Here is a 16,524-nt window from a genome sequence, read left to right on the forward strand (position 1 = left end):
TAAAAATGGCGACACATCAGTGTTTGAAATTCTCAACCGAAAATAACGACAAATTTAACGAAACTACCGTTGATATTAGTTAAAAAAAGGAAAGAACATTTGTCTTCACTATTTAGGAATCAAAGTGATACGCCAAAGCATGGGTAGCAATTAGACATTGTTATTGTTATGAAATTATTTTTATCGAAGCGATTTGTACGGGTACGAAACTGCAAAGCGACACGTATGAAGAGTCTTGCCTGTTTCTTCTTTGCATTGGAAACCAAGTGAATCGAGTGATCGAGTGCATTCTTCGGAACTGTGTGGTTGCAAACGAGACCTTGTTCGCGTTAAAAAATGTTACCGCGTTATCTCGGCGTTCGCGTTGCACGATAGTGACGCCGACCGCTTCTACGCGCGACCGTGTCACGCATCAACAGATCGGGTCAAGGATAAAAAAGCCCTGCGCCGACGTTCACTTGCCCAGCCGAGGTAAGCGCCACATTTCGCCCCTTGTTTACAGCATGTCCACGCCTACATTTGCCACGGTTCCATTGGTCGTCGATTAAAACACGACGCTTTGAGCTTCTGACAGCGCTAGCGGCTGAGTCCTTAACGCAGTTTTGACGGCGATCGTGATTAGTGGCGCGTCGTAAAGATTGCCGTGTTCGCCGGCGCGTAGCGCTACGAGACTGCGCGTAGCGACTTCTTGTGTTACAGAAAAATAAAAAAAATAAAAAACGAAGATCGTGATTCGAATCGTGATTGTAACTCGAATCGAATCGTGTTTAGAACTGTCACGTAGTGCAACACACCAGAGAGAGGCTAGCGTACGTCAAAAGTGGTTAATACGCAAGCACTAGCTCTGTTTATGCCCTTAGCAACTTTAGCGAAGTATTTTAAAGGGAAAAGTTAATGCCATCGCGGAACGGCGATCTATGATCGCGCGTGTGCGGTCGCAGCTGTGTTCCTTGTCAAAATATTTTCGTCATCCGCGCATTTCGCCCAAGTTCACAATCGCTGTTGAATCAAAAGCAATTGCGACCTCAAAAGTTTATGCTCATCATTGTGCTCACCGAAAGTTTTAATTAGCAGACATTATCAAATGGTGTCATTTGTTAAAAGCTACTCATCAAATGGCATTTGATGAGTAGCTTGTCAAAGGGTGTTCTTCGTTAAAAAGGTGTTTGTTGTGAGGAGAGGTGCCAAAAGGGGGTTAAAAATAGGTTGTCAAAGGGTTTTCTACATAGACGCTTGTATACAGATGTGTATAATAATGAATACACAAATGTTTTTGAACTACAATGTTTTCTGGTTTGTTTTAGCATTTTGCGCAGGTCACTGAAATATTTATTTCCTTGTAAAATTGGGCTTTTATGGTACCATTTGAAAATAAAAAAAAGCACCTTATGCAGTTATTGAACCCTGGGCAATCGAAATTAATTTTGGGGTTTTTCACTATGGGGATCTTTACAATCAAACCATAGTTCTGGCGCATAAGTACTCCAGCCATTTATATCTACACAAATAGAGCTATGAAAATAGAACAACAGATAGGAAAATGAACACCATTTTCATAGTGCTATTTGGGATGATACTAACCTTTGCACACCAACCCATTCAACTGTGATGACAGAAAAGATTTCCACCATTAGATGTAGAACCAGCACTTTTTTCTATTCTTTCTTTCCTAAAACAATAGAGATTTGAATAATTGGACAGATTACTTAGTAAATATAAAAGAGAATGATTTTTATGTTGTGATATTGCTGAATTAAGAAATATGTGTACCATCTTGAAAATGTATCTGTTAAGCAATATTCTTCTTATTTTCGATAATGTTACCGTGATCTTTGTGTGTCATGTGTGTAGCAACATATATGTATATATGTGTATATATGCAACATGTTCTTCTTTCCCTAATTATGTTTTTGTTGCCCCCCCCCCCCCACCCCCTCTCAATGTAATGCCTCCATGGTAACGTTCAAATAATCTGCACCTAAATAAATAAAATTTTGACTCTCTTATGGAACTCCACGATTAAATAAATCGTTTTTCTCCATTTCACAGAAAGCAATGTCGTGGTTCAGTGACATTGCGAGCCGAGCGGAAGACCTTCTCACGAAGGTTGATCAGACAGCTGCATCGGCACTTCAGAAACCGCTCCTGCCCAATACGAAGACCGGTTTCATGTCGTACACCAAAAGCCCTGGCAGGAGTCCACAACCTGACCCGCCCAGCATTCCGCCTTTGACTGCCGGTGGATTCACACGTAGCCCAAAACCGTCCAGAGGCCTATCGCTAACGCCAAGCTCGACTGGTGTCAAGCCGAAGCGAGTCGAAAAGCAAGCCAGCGATGAAAAGTTGATGGAATATCTAAACAGCTCGGAGCCCGCGCCATCAGCTCCGAAACGCAGTTCGTCTCAGCTGAAAATTGATGCGGAGTCGTCGCCGGCTGAAGCCGGAGATGTCATTGGAACAAGCAGTGTCTCGTCATCAAAGCTCCAAGGTAACTGTTCTTTGACAAAGCAAGCAGTTTTGAATAAGCGCACTGATTTTTAAAAATGGTGATTCATAGCAGATTGAAACAGTCGTTGGCAGAAGAAAAGTGCATTTTTTTACTGCACAGTAGTATGACTTACGCAATGCTCAACCACCACTGACCTGACATCGTTGAGGTTCATAGCGTGCTGCGGTGTGCAATCAGGGAGTGAGAAGAGATAGATCTGCAGCACAACAAGTGGCACTTCGCAGTTGGTCATAACGTCATTTTTCTGTAGCTGGCCACCGCCCCGCAAGCCTGTTAACGCTAATTCATGCTCCTTGTAGCATGCTCCTGTGTTTGCCTGTCAAACTGACTTTGCTCAGGCTGGAGAACAACTTGCTTCAATATTGCCCTTTCAAAAGGATAACTTTGCAGCCTGATCGATTCGGTCATTTGGTTGCTGCACCTTATGTGGTGGTTCAGTGTATTTGCTGTAAAGCGATTCCGCGTCACGGAGCATATCAATTGCTTCGTTAAACAGGCTGAATTGCTGTGGTGGGTTTTGTTGTGGTATTCACAGTGCATTGGAAAGGTAGGAATCTGCATACCATGTGAAGTGCTTCGTTGCACGAACTGTTTCATAGTAGAAACATTTGTTGTAGTGAAGTTTCAGTGTTTTATGGTTTTGGCACATTAGTATGGCAACATTACACTGTACTTTTCCCATCAAACATTAAAATGCAGATGCAACGATGTCACAAGCGGAAACGGTAATCTCGCCAGAAGTCAGTACAACGACGACAGCCCAAGGAGAAGCAAGCACTTCGGTGGTTGCAGATCAAACACCTTCAAGTTCGCGAAGGTCTTCCATTCAGCACCAGGAACTTCAAACAGCTTCTTCCTTCTCGAGAAGTGATGTGCCTGAAGTGACACAGGGCAGTAGCCTTGAAGAAGAAAACAGAATGCTTCGAAAAGAGGTGTCCACTCTAAACCAGGAGATGGCATCTGTTCTCCAGAGGATCAAGAATGCTGATGCAGGTGAGCGTTAATAAGCATTTATAGTAAAAAAATCCTGTCTCCAAAATATCTGGCATACTTTTAGCAAGCGTGTGCGCGGCCACTCTACAATAAAAAGCTCACTTGACCGAGTGGTGATGTCATGCGATAATGTCATGTGACGCTATCCCATTACATTATATCGTATGAGGATAGTGACATTACGTCATGTGGTAATGTTTAAAGTTTCTATATGCTATAAATATGTAAAGTTTTGGCCAAAGCCTAGGTTGCTGAGGCAGAAACTTTCCACTTTGCTCGGCCAGGCTTGGTCGCCCACTGTATCTCATACCTTTGTACGGGCCTTTGTACTCATACCTTTGTGCAGTGGGGATGTAAAGAAATTCAAACATGTGGCATCTACATTTTCTGCTGTTCAGCGCTTGATTTCAAGCAGTTTTAGCCTGGTTGGTGATAATAAACCACTAGCGTCATCTATGATATAATCACTGACCATCTAGCATCTTTTCACAGCCACTAAGGTCAGAGTGTGATGAAAACAGCACACTGTGCTGTTCACATTTTTTCCACCTCCCTTCTGCAAGTTGTTCTCGCCATTTGGCTTGCAATGAAGTGAAAGCATTAAGGGGAGATGAGAGTCAAAAAATCGCGTTTTTAGCGAAATTTCTCGTATTTCTGATTTTTATTGCATTGTAATCTTCAAACCTTCCTCTTTCATCTGTGAAAATTTCAAAACTAAATTCGAACCGCATAATGCTAAAAAATGTGTATGAAGGCATCGCGGTGGCTCAAAATTTCGTGAATTTGCGCCGATATTGGCCATCTTTGACTGCGCGCTGCTCCCCGTCGCAGTGCCACCCGCCATCGCGATCGGTTGGGAAAGTTGCGTCCGGCCTTCTTCTTACAGCTCCGACGACCCCCAGTTTTATACGTGGGCAAAAAAAATAAAAAACGCGGCCTTTTTATCACGTGGTTTGAGCGGTTTGAAACGCGCGGCACCCGAAGCTGCATCGCCATTGGCAACCGATTCATTGTCAGCTGTGTTGGTGGCGGCCATCGGCATTTGGTCCGTCTGCTTTTCTGCGCATCTACGCATATTTCCGCGATGACAAGCCCGAAAAAGTGCAACGTGAGACCGCAGAAGTTTAGAACGAAGCACAAGTTCAAGGGAAGGCGGCGTAAAGCGCCCCGAACGACGGCGACGAACGAGAACGCGCCTACGTGTGCTAGGCCTGACGGCGGCATCGACGAGTGCGCGAGCGACAGTGGCTGCGATGAAGGGATTGACGCTGCGCTTTCTTCCGTCAGTGCTTCGGAAAAGAAGCTCGGCTTCTTCGAAAAAGACGAAAGACAGCGCGATGAGGTTTGTGCAACGACGGTTTTGTGCGACACCCTCTTGCTGACGGCACTTGTGGCAGGTGCGGCATGCCCTGCTTGCGGTATTCAAAAACTTGCCGTTCGGGAGCCGGCAGAAAAGCGCAAGGGACTTTCGTCGCTCCTCGAACTTCATTGCGAAAACAGCGAATGCTCAGCGACTGTTCTTTCGTGCTCCTATACGTCACTGCGTGTTACGGCGGACGGCAACAGCCGAGTGAGCCAACGGTACGACAGTGGAAGCTCCCGAGATAGCTTCGCTGTAAATGTGAAGGCGGTGGTGGCTGCACGCGCTGTCGGCATTGGACATGAGCAATTGTCGAGATTTTGCTCCATTATTGGACTCCCAAAGCCAATGCACCACCGAGGATTTTTTTCGATAGCAAAGAAGGTGCACACCGCTGCCATGGCAGCTGTGAGTGAAAACTTGCGCCGATCCAGAGAGTTGACGAAAGAAGTAGCAGGCGAAACTGATGTGGCTGTTATGTTCGACGGCACTTGGCAGAAGAGGGGCCACAAAAGCCACAACGGGATTGGTGCAGTTATCTCCTTAGATAATGGCCTCTGCTTAGACTTCGAGGTCATATCAAATTACTGCCTGACATGCAGTAGGCACAAGGATATGGGCCCAGACGAGGAAGTGTGGCAGGCATTCCATGGCCCAGTCTGTGAAAAAAATGCAGACTGTTCCTCCCATGCCATGGAAACGGAGGCTGCAATGCGCATTTGGCAGAGAACATTGACTTATGACACCTCACTGCATTTCATGGCATTCTTGAGTGACGGTGACAGCAAAGCATATAGTGCAGTTGCAGAGTCAAAAGTCTATGGTGCTGTCAATATAGAAAAAGGAGACTGCACTAATCATGTGGCCAAGAGACTTGGCACCGCGCTACGGAAGCTGCATGTGCCATTACCACGAGGGCAGAAAATGAAAGAGCCAGCCATTCAGAAGCTCCAAACATACTATCAGATTGCCATAACAAGCAACAGGGGGAGTGTACGGGATATGTACACTGCAGTATGGGCTTCGTACTTCCACTCATGCTCTACTGACAATGCTGGCAGCCACAAGTTTTGCCCTGCAGGAACAGAGTCGTGGTGCAAACATCAACGCGCTGAAGCACTTGGTGAACCTGCACCACGCCACACACCTCTCCTGACAAAAGCACAGGGATTGGCTGTTTTGCCCATTTATAAGCGGCTAACGGATGAGAAGCTCCTTGCTCGATGCATCAAAGGGAAAACCCAGAACGCATCGGAATCCCTGAACAGCAAAATTTGGCTACTTTGCCCCAAGACTAAGTTTGTCTCCCGAACGGTTGTCGAGACTGCCGCAGCTATGGCAATCCTGTGGTTCAACAAGGGTCATGCTACTTTCGAGCACATCCTGGAAGAGCTCAACATACTGCCATTTAGAGATCTAGTTACTTTCAGTGATTCTCGCGATACGAGGCGCATCAAGAGAATGTCCGAGCGTCTGACAGCAGAAGCAAGGGCCCACCGTCGTCGTGGAGTGAAAAGGGCACGGCTAGAAGAGAGTGCTCGCAAGGACCATGAGGGCACAACCTATGCTGCAGGACAGTTCTAGTAACTTGCAGTTCTTTTCAAAGTTCTGTTGAACATTATGGCCAAAGATTATGCATTTCTAACAACTCTGTGATAAAAAAAAAAAAAGGTTTCAAACTTTCAAATGCGTTTTTCTCCTTTTGCAGTTTTGTGTGATCTGTGCTTCTTATACACGCTAGTTCGTATACTTAGAATTGTCATACCTCTATGAAATTTTGCACATAGCATGATGAAGGCCCATAGAGTGCAAGTATTTATTCAGATTGTCAGTGCTGCTTGATTATGTTTTTCAGAAATTACATAACATTGAAAGCCCTTGGCAACTAGAGCCATAGTAAATTTTTCTATTTTATTATTGTATTTCACCTTTTTACACACAAAATTTATATAGTTTTTTGCACTCTACAGTTCCAAAGGATCATAGTCAGCTATATCTGCATGCTTTATCTCAAATTTTTATAGGTCAGAATTGTTGCATAACAATGGCCATAATTTTGCAGTATCTGACCTGCAGAAAGAAAACCAAGCAATCTACATGAAAATAAATGACATATTTGAAAAGAGGAGAAAAAACTCTATTAGCATGCCAATTTGTGTTAAATTCAGACTCTTATTAAAGAAAATCGTTTTTCGAGTAGCATCTCCCCTTAAAGTAGACTTGCTCGCTGCAGGGGCCTGCATTTCATTATGCAGGCATTGAAGTTAGTTTTGGTTGGATGCCAAAGAACGTAGCTGGTAGCCTTACTTCATGTAACATTTTACCTTGTTTCTATTGCATTCGTTGCTTTGCGCTTGTGATGAAATTGCAACTTTTTATCGTGGATTTCTGCCAACTATTCTCTAACGCTCAAGGTCCAAAACCTTTACCCACTTTCCACCTGTTTCAGCTCGGAACTAAAAAAATGCAATGCTGAAATAAACTTGCTCTTTTAAAAGATTAGGCATAGTGCAGTAAAACAATGCGCAAAAATCGATCATGAAAGAGCTTGTCGAGCAGTGCCTGACGATGAATCGCTGAGGCTGTGCCGTTTTTTTCTAGGGGGCCCTGAAGACAGACCGTAGAAAGTTAAGATGATACGCTTCTAGCTACTAACAGTTGATATTGAAAAGTGGCATCTCGACTGTTGGGTCACATTTGCAGAGAAGCAGCGGCTGCAGAACCGCCTCGACCACTGGTCCAGCCAGGTGTCGGCCAGCGATTCGACCTTCCGCGAACTGCAAGCACGTGAACGTGACCTCACATCAGCCTTGGAGGCAAAGGACTCACAGCTGGCTGTGTTGCGTGTGCGGCTTCAGGAGGCGGACCAAGAATTGACCACCAAGCGCCGCCTGGTGGACGACCTCAGGAATGAGAACCAGAGGTGTGTGTTCTTTGATGCAAGAAAACATTTTGAGTTACCGCTGCCCACTTTGATCCGGAAAATTATCTGGCCTCAATAAAATGACCACATCAAAATGAATAACAAAGTCTGTACTCTGTTCTGTACACAGCCGTCACTGTTGTGTAGGCTTGCAAGATTCTCGCAGTAGGTGTGTTTGCATCAGAGAATTGTTCGTTCTTGTTTCACATCCACAATTTTTTTAGTGTGCTAACGTAGGCGGTCCCACCTGCGGTTTTCAACCTTGGGACCTCAACCTGTATATTTACCTGTGCTCCATTCTGTTGATATGTTTCTAATAAGGATTGATTGATTTAAAGCAGCGAAGCTATCACATGCTTCGTCGTATACCATACAGTCCGCTATAGTCAGAGTTGAATGAAGTATACAGGTTATGTGAATCATGTCGCATAATATTGGGCACTTGTCTAATAAAGGACCATGGAAAAACTAACCAGCACAAAGCTGTCAACCATATGCTTATTATCATTGTGACGTAGTGAATAGAGCTAGGATCACTCGCTGAAAGTGTGCCTTGGAACAACTGCATTCATTAATTCGTATCGTGGCACAGGCTGACAAGGGACCAAACGGACTTGTCCCAAGTCCAGGGCAAGACTGTTGAGACACTGCGCGACAAGTTGGCCCATGCGGAAGAGGCCCTCCGAAAGGAACAAGAGAGCCATCGACACGCTCAGGTGCGTAATTTGGCATGACACTCAACATAAGCACGTTTAGTGCATGTATTAAAAAAGCTAAAAGTATCTTCGACAGATCGTGGAGGCACGCACCAAGGTAAGGTGGATGAATTGGTTATTTTTGCTAAAGAAAGGCATGCTAAAAGAACAGAAAAACAGACAAGAAGGCAACTATAAACAGCCAAATGTTTTTAGTATTCAAGAAGCCCAACTTAATACTGAATAGTAGCCAAATATCTGTTCCTGTTAAATGCCACTTTAGGAGGTGGATAAATAACTGCTATAATGTTGCAACAATCTTTGTCAATGTATCGTAATCTTTGTCAATGTCATCGTAAATGTTATCATGAACTTAAATGTCACTGTAATGTTTTTTTACAGGCCGAATTCATGCAGAGGCAGTTGAAAATGGAGGAAGAATTGGCAAACCTGTCAGAGAGTTTGACATTGGCACAGAAGCAGCTAGCTGAACAAAAGGGTACGCTGTCTGCTACGAAGCCACTTCTGAACGTGCTTAGGCATTTGCCATTTCATGTGCAACTATGACTTTGCACTTCTTCTCATCTCGCAAACCTGCCATCTTGTCTGCGCCTTTTGCTGGGTGTGGACTTTCTGGGAGTTCTTAAGATTCACAAATAAATGTGCAATACTGGGTTCAGGACAGAACAACTGATGCCTTATTATCCTATATGCGGCATTTGAAACTGATCGCATTGTGAAATCTTCCCTTGAAAACTATAAAAGCTGTGGAGCTTTTATTCGTGTTTAGATGTAGTGTAAATTTTCTTATTACAAACAATCAGCTGAGCTAAACCAGATCCTGTGAAAATGCGAGAAGGCTGTGGGACTCATGGTTACACGCAAATGTTGGCATAACGAACATGGATATAATTAATCATTGGTTATAACAAAGCCGAAGAACAATAGCTTTGTCAAAAATACAGTGTTGCGAATTTACATTTATAACACATTTGATATAACGAAGTATCTTCATGGCAGATGCGACTTTGTTATAATGAGGTTGAATGTATAACTTTACGAAAGCGGTGATACTCGTAAGACATTACTGTTTGGCGAGTCGGCTCTTAATAAGAGCAATAGATTTCCTGTTCCAAGACCACAATCCGTCAGTTTAGTTTACGCATTTTCGTCTAGTGTGTCTTCAGTCATTTGCATTACTGATTTGTTGTCCACATTTTCTTGTTTGTTTGCCTGTAACAGCGCATGCAAAGGAGTCGGGCAGCCAAGTGTCGTCATTGCGTTGCAGTCTAGATCTGGCACGCCAAGAGCTTGCCGATTACAAGCAGAAAGCACAGAGGATTCTGCAGGTAAGGGAGTACTTCTTAAAGGAAGGAGCTAACTGGCTCACATTCCCTCTCCCTCTATTGCTCTGGGCTAATGAGTCAGTGATTAGGTCAATTAGCCAGCAAATATAGCTTTAAACAAGCCATCATTTGGTTAGCTAAGCAGTTGTACTAATCTAATTGATGTGATAAGAAATTACTAAGCCATTTATGTATGGAACTGTAATACAATCAAACCTTATCATAACGAAGTCTCATCCCATGCCAAAGGAACTTCATTATAAGTGGAAATTTATTATAACCATATCTTCATAGGACTATTCATACACTTCAATGTAACAGCATATTCATTATATCCATGTCTGTCATGTCAAGGTATGAGTGTACGGCATGGCATGTAAATTATATACATGTATATCTTGTTTAATTATACTGAAATGACAGTATAACAGCTATGCACATCTAGGACGGTTCATGTTCACGAATGTTCCACTTAGGTTTTAATAAATCCTTTTCGGACACAGTCAAAGGAGAAGCTGATTGCAAGCCTGAAAGATGCGGCCAATGCGAGTGGGTCATCCCTGGATGGCTCTGAAGTTGACGGCAGCCGGCTGAGTGCCGCTTCTGCAGCCGAGCTGGAGGCCATGACGCAGGAGTGCGAGCACCTCCGTAACGAGCTAAGGAAGACTCAGGCCCACGCCGATGCCCTGTCAGCAGAGTTGCACGAGCAGGAGAGCTCCCTGCGTAGGTGAGTGGTGTGGTTCCAGCTTCTGCTGTTACGATTCGTCTATACCCTCATGCGCAACAGGCAGCAAAAAAATAAACTTAAGTAATGTGTTTTGGACACAGCTAGATAACTGCTTTGACAGGGCAGTCTCTCTGCAAGTGGTACTGCTGTGTTTACTTTTTTCTTTCACTGTCCGTGCTTTTAGCAAAGTAGTCACTTACAAAGAAGTACGTTTTGGTACAGTCTGTCTTTGATGTCGACTTGAGTGTTTCCATACTCCCACTGTTCCAGGTGTCGTTGATTTGTACGCTTCTATACTTTCACGATCTCTGGTATCACCAACTTCATGAGGTCTTCGTACCGTATTTGCTTTCGGTGTCATCGACGCGTACATTCCTATTCTGTCTCTTTTTCTAGTGTCCTCTACTTCTGCATGTTTCCATACTGTTCTCGTTTATGGTGTCATCGATTTGATTGTTCTACCATGCAGTGTATGTTTTCGGTGTCACCGATTCGTACATTTTCATAATGTCAGTGTTTCTAGTGTCATCGACTCATACATTTCTGTACTGGGACCATTCTCGGAGTGACCGACGTCACTAGGTTTTCATACAATTGCCATTTTTTATCTCACCAACTAGAAGCAAATCTTCGTTTTTTTTTTCATTGGACAGGGAGCTGGAATCCCTACAAGAGCAACAGCGTGACCTCCTGAAGGACTTGAAGCAGGAAAGGCATCAGCGGCAAGAGGTCGAGCTCGAGGCACGACAAGCAACAGAGGCGAGTGCAGATCGTTGTGGTCAAAGGATGGGTCAGTCAGTACTGCGTGGTTGAAGTTAAATGAACGGCTAGAACCACAGCCTACACGGGCGAATAGCGTATCTCATAATCACATTGTGGTTTTGGGACGTCAAACTTCAACAATTATTACATATGCAAATAAAAAAAAAATGGCAAGCTAAAGCTGAACTATTTGTGGGAAGGTGACAGGATCAAGTTGGCGAATGCAGCTTTATCATGCCTTTTTTTCTTGTTATAATATGTATTTATCTGGCAAATCACTTTTATGTTAGTTCAGATCCTCTCACAGATGCCATTGGCGGCCACTCACGACATTCAAGATTGCACTTGGCAGATGAAACAGGATATTGTACTTTTTGAAACTGTGCCATCGCTGCACACCCTTGCACATACGAAGACGAGAACCCTGTTGAGCCTGTAGTAAAAATTCTAAACTATATAATTCATCACAAAAGCTGCAGTGAATATTAATAGAGCAGAAAAACACTGTAAATGCTGTCAAAGAATAATGTCAGAGTTTCTGGTAGTGGTTACACAACTTTTTTTTAATCGAGTGACTTCTGTAAATATAACAGCACCAGCTAATAACTTCAATTGTGGTTCACTGCAAGCACTGGCAAGCTCTGCAGTACTACCTAGACTTCGTGCCCATCTTCTGGAGTTATTTAACAAAGACGTGATAGTATACAGCTTAGTCACTCATGCCTCTGCAAAATTGGTTCTCAATTTTCCAGGAGATCACATTCCTGAAAGAAGAGCTTCGACGCAACAAAGAGGCCCTGCAGCAGAGGCTAAGCGAGCGCGAATCTGAGCTGGAAAAACTGCGGAAACAGGCTGGTTTCTTTTGTCTCATTTCTTAACAGCAAATCAATAATGAGCACTGGTAAGAGAGCTCGAGCAAAGTAACATGCACTGCTTCTTGCATTGTTGTATCGAAGCAAAAGGTGACGCGTTTGGACATCTTCATACATTAATGACATGCTGACACTCTGCATGTACATGAAGTGGACATCGAAAAAAAAATTAAACCTTGAGATTTGTATGGAATGTCTTCCTTGAGGTTTGTATGCAATGTAGTACATGACAGTGTATTAATTTGTTGCTCCCATTAGATATTAGTGGTCAAATTCTTGTCCCTATCGGATTCGCACACTCGTGGTTTCTACACTCGGGAAATAATTCGTGTGAGACGGTAGGTATGAACACCATCACATCGAAAACTGTACATCGAAAACTGTACACATTTGTTCTCTGCTTTAATTAAATATAGATTACATCGGCTGTGGCCGTTAGACGACAACATTGACATGGTCACTAAACCCTATAATCGAGTCAGCCTCTATTTTTAAATGTTTAATAAAGTAAACTCCTGCTGCATTCAAATCTACACACTTTGCACATACCTGTTACGGCTTTTGCTTTTAAAAAGTCTGTGAAGAGTGCATTCAAAAAGCCTCTATACACAAAAAACAAAGGAAAGTTCATTTTCCCATTGAGATTTCATTGTGTTTGTACCATCGTGATAGATCATGGCCAAGTCGATGAGCTCGACAAGCGAGGAAGAGCTCGAGGCCCGGCTACATGCCCTCACTGAGAACCTCATCCAGAAGCAGACCCTGGTCGAAGCCCTGAGCACCGAAAAGAACTCACTTGTCCTCCAGCTGGAAAGACTCGAGGTAGGAGTGCACATTTTTTTTTTATGCTGAAGTACCAGGTGTATAGCGAGACTAGCATATTCAAACTACTATGCTCCGTCAGGTTCGATGCTGTGGAAGCTTGCGAGACTTTGTGCACTAAGTGCATTTGCACCAAAAATAGTTCAATTATTTTTGCCACTCACATTGTAATTTTTTTAGACTGAGGAAAAAAAAAAGAGTAGCATTATAGTTATGAATGTAACATTCATGTGACTGTGACTGAGAATAGAATGTCTTTTCTCAGTTTTAATCACTGGTTGGAATTATCTTTGTAGTTTGACCGTAATTGATTGGTCCCAAGCTTTTTTGTTGTCTTCTTTTACAGCGTCAGCTGAAGGAATCCCAAGTTCACACCTCCAAACCGCACACAGCGATAGCCGGATTTGGACAGCCAGATGAGTGTAAGTGAACGAAGAGGCCTATGCTTGTATGGCCCACCGTATTAATGGTGTGGTCCTTTCTCAAATGGAGTATCAGAGCATTATTTGTAAATGTTTCCGTGACGAAATAATGAAGAAAAAAATGTACCAAAAGAAACTACGTTACTTGAGCGATTCTCAGCACGCTTTGAGTACACATTATATTCCTTGAAATGGGCGGGAAGAACAAATTTCCCAGCAAAAGTTTCGAGTTTTGGCCAACTTACTTGCACAATCAAAACATGTATTCCAATTTGTCTAGAGATTAACGTGTAAAATAACGTCAATATTTGCGTTAAAAATAAAATGTATGATCTCTGCTACTGCTGTGAACCTCCTACAGTACGAGCTACATTTTTGTCTCTCTGCTGTTTTTTAAAGTCTGAGACAGTCGCTGCAGATGCTGAACGGACTGCATGCTGTAGGTTTTGTCAAAACTATTGCATACTGTAGTGCGTCACGGCGTGCACCGACATGTAGATTTGGGCGCGACATGTTTTGCATGCAAGGTGTAAACGCGAACGGGCGGGAAACGGGCATGCAGCGTAGCTGTTCGCGTTGCACGTGCTCAATTGTACGTCTCTCTCGTTTCAATATGTCTGACAAACTTTTGTGTCCCTCCCTACGCTTATGTCCTTTCAGCCGATGAGTCGGGTAAGTGCCCCCAGCTACACTCTAGACATGCCTGACAGCGATTTGCTCACTGACGCTGAACACGTCTTTGCACCTCTCTTCCTGCAGATCCTAGGGCGAGGCTTCCGGGAATGTTTGTCGAATCTCCCTTCGACGGCACCGTGACCAGGAAGGTCAAGAGAGCATATGGTGTCATTGACTCCTTTAGGTAAGCTGCCATGTCTTTGTGCCTCTTCTTTCAAAGTTTCTAGGTGTTAGCACGAAAAGAAATTTTATGAAAGAGCTACTGAACTAGAACCTCTGCATCACTGTAAATTGTGGTAACTTTTTGTACATGGCCTTTGCCACATTTTGATGGATTGTTGCTGTAGACTTGATGCTGTAGATGCGTCAAGTGTGGGTCGAGGCCAAACAAAACAACAGATTTATCCTGTCGAACAACTTGATGCTTCATTTTCAAGGCATTCTATGTTTCCGGGTTTTGTGTTTTTAACAATATACATGTATATTGTATATATTGTGTGCAAGGATCTGTAAATTTCTCTTAAAATGGTAGAAAAGTGATCTTTCTGGGGCTTCACTATTAAAGGCAACAGGTGATATGGATCATAAACATGCAACACTTGACACTGTCACTCGTGTAAGCATTGAAGTGAAAAAAAACATAGTGACGGTCACATGTGTCGCTATGCCGGCAGGCAGAAAAAAGGCGTTCCAAGCTTGCCGTGATGTCTTCTAGAGGCTCTGGCTAACACTTCTCAGTATAACAGCACATATATACCCCATAAAGTGTACAGGGGGACGATTGTCACTGTATCCCAGTCGGTACAGCATCGGACGTGGATTATTTGAAGATCGCAGCTTCGTTCCCTGCGAGCGACAATTTATCTTTGTGTCCAATTAGCTTTCTTGGCATTAATGTCATAGTTATACAGATATCATCCCCTATACTTTCCTTGGCTTTCTTGTCTGTTAGTTCTAACTAATGTTGTGATTGTATAGGTTACTTTGTTGTAATTGTGTTGTTAGTGTGGTACTAATAATAACAATATTAATTGCCGAATTGTATCCTCCTTCCCACTTTTACAGCATACGTGCTGGCATCTTTCTGAGGCGCTACCCACTTGCTCGGATATTCATTCTCATTTATATGGTAAGGATGTCACAGGAATGGTACATCCACTCCTGATCTTCCATCTAGTTTTCAGCATGTGCCTTTTCATCATGAAAGCAAGTGAAAGGAACTGCACTTGGGCAGGCCATGTAATGAATTGACCTTACTGGAGCCCATACGAGACCGTATGCCTAGAGGTCCATATCAGAATAATGGAATGGGGAAATGACGATAAGGTCCGTATGTACACATTCAATTCATGCATAGTGCAGAATCGAAGTAGCCTCGGTGGTTTACAGCTGCTGTTTTGGCAAAACATGCAGAGTTGTGGAATGCAGAGATGTTGTTTGAAAGAGGGCAGTAATGCTCTGTCTATGCACAGTGGCGAAGGCTACAACTTTCACTGTCGGTGTTTTATATACAATATATTGTATTTCCAGATTTCTTTATATGCAGCAGCATATTGTCACTAGTCTCGTATTGTCATACCGCTTATTGTCACAGGCTGAATTGATTCTGGGAGTTGTGAATGGGTGGTTAATAATGGCATCCCTGCATACCGTATTCGGTAACTTGCATACTGGCAGTGCAGATGGGCACTGGCCAATGCTAGCTTACTACTTACTATTGCTTGTTATACAACACTGTTGCAGCGTCGGCTAAGGGATGGTGTTAGCTCTTCATTGTTATAACAAACATTTTCCCCGGTCAATTGCAGTCCAGTGATCAAGTTGCATACCAATTTGATGCGCATTTGAGATCTTTGAGATAAGTTTTACACTTCAGCTGTCATTATCCAATTCTCACTGTCACAAGAATAATGAATAAGGTGAAAGTTGAGTAATAATGTGAGACATAGTCTCGCATACGTGCCAGAATCTGTGTACCGCGTCATACACTTTGACAACCCAAGCGAGTTCTGCTAGAATGTTTTAGAATGTGCAAACATGACGGGGTCATTTGTTTTGTCAGTGTATCGCACGTGGCTGTCCGAACATTATGTTTACAATTGTGATGCGACATGCGTGGCATTTCTAACAGTCACGTGTGCATGCGTCTTGTACTACTGCAGGGCCTGATGCACTTTTGGGTCATGATTGTGCTGCTGACCTACGAGCCGGAGATCCACGGTCCACACATCAAGCCGAGCGCGAACGCCATCTCCAAGACTCTCACCTGACCGTGGATTTGCAAGTCTTCCCTGTACATTGTGTTTATACGGCGTGTACCTTTTTTCTTAGAGCTGTCAGTTTGGAAATAAATGCTAAGGGGGCAATGGAATGCCTGTTATATTTGAAAGTGCCTGTATGGTCACAAGTGTATCATTG

The 16,524-nt window shown here is 43.4% G+C and overlaps 1 protein-coding gene across 1 annotated transcript; it reads left to right on the forward strand.

Moving 5' to 3' along the window:
- Positions 1-292: 292 nt before the first annotated feature.
- On the forward strand, positions 293-16,495 carry LOC119164292 (golgin subfamily A member 5-like). The gene is made up of 15 exons (XM_037416442.2): positions 293-471; positions 2,050-2,488; positions 3,209-3,502; positions 7,566-7,785; positions 8,378-8,501; positions 8,883-8,979; positions 9,723-9,829; positions 10,330-10,553; positions 11,207-11,312; positions 12,068-12,166; positions 12,860-13,009; positions 13,356-13,431; positions 14,191-14,290; positions 15,172-15,235; positions 16,269-16,495. The coding sequence occupies exons 2-15, from the start codon at positions 2,056-2,058 to the stop codon at positions 16,374-16,376; spliced, it is 2,202 nt and encodes a 733-aa protein (XP_037272339.2). The 5' UTR covers positions 293-471; positions 2,050-2,055; the 3' UTR covers positions 16,377-16,495.
- The last annotated feature ends 29 nt before the right edge of the window (positions 16,496-16,524 follow it).

This window comes from Rhipicephalus microplus, chromosome 8, assembly GCF_043290135.1.
Source record: "Rhipicephalus microplus isolate Deutch F79 chromosome 8, USDA_Rmic, whole genome shotgun sequence".
Lineage (NCBI taxonomy): Eukaryota > Metazoa > Arthropoda > Arachnida > Ixodida > Ixodidae > Rhipicephalus > Rhipicephalus microplus.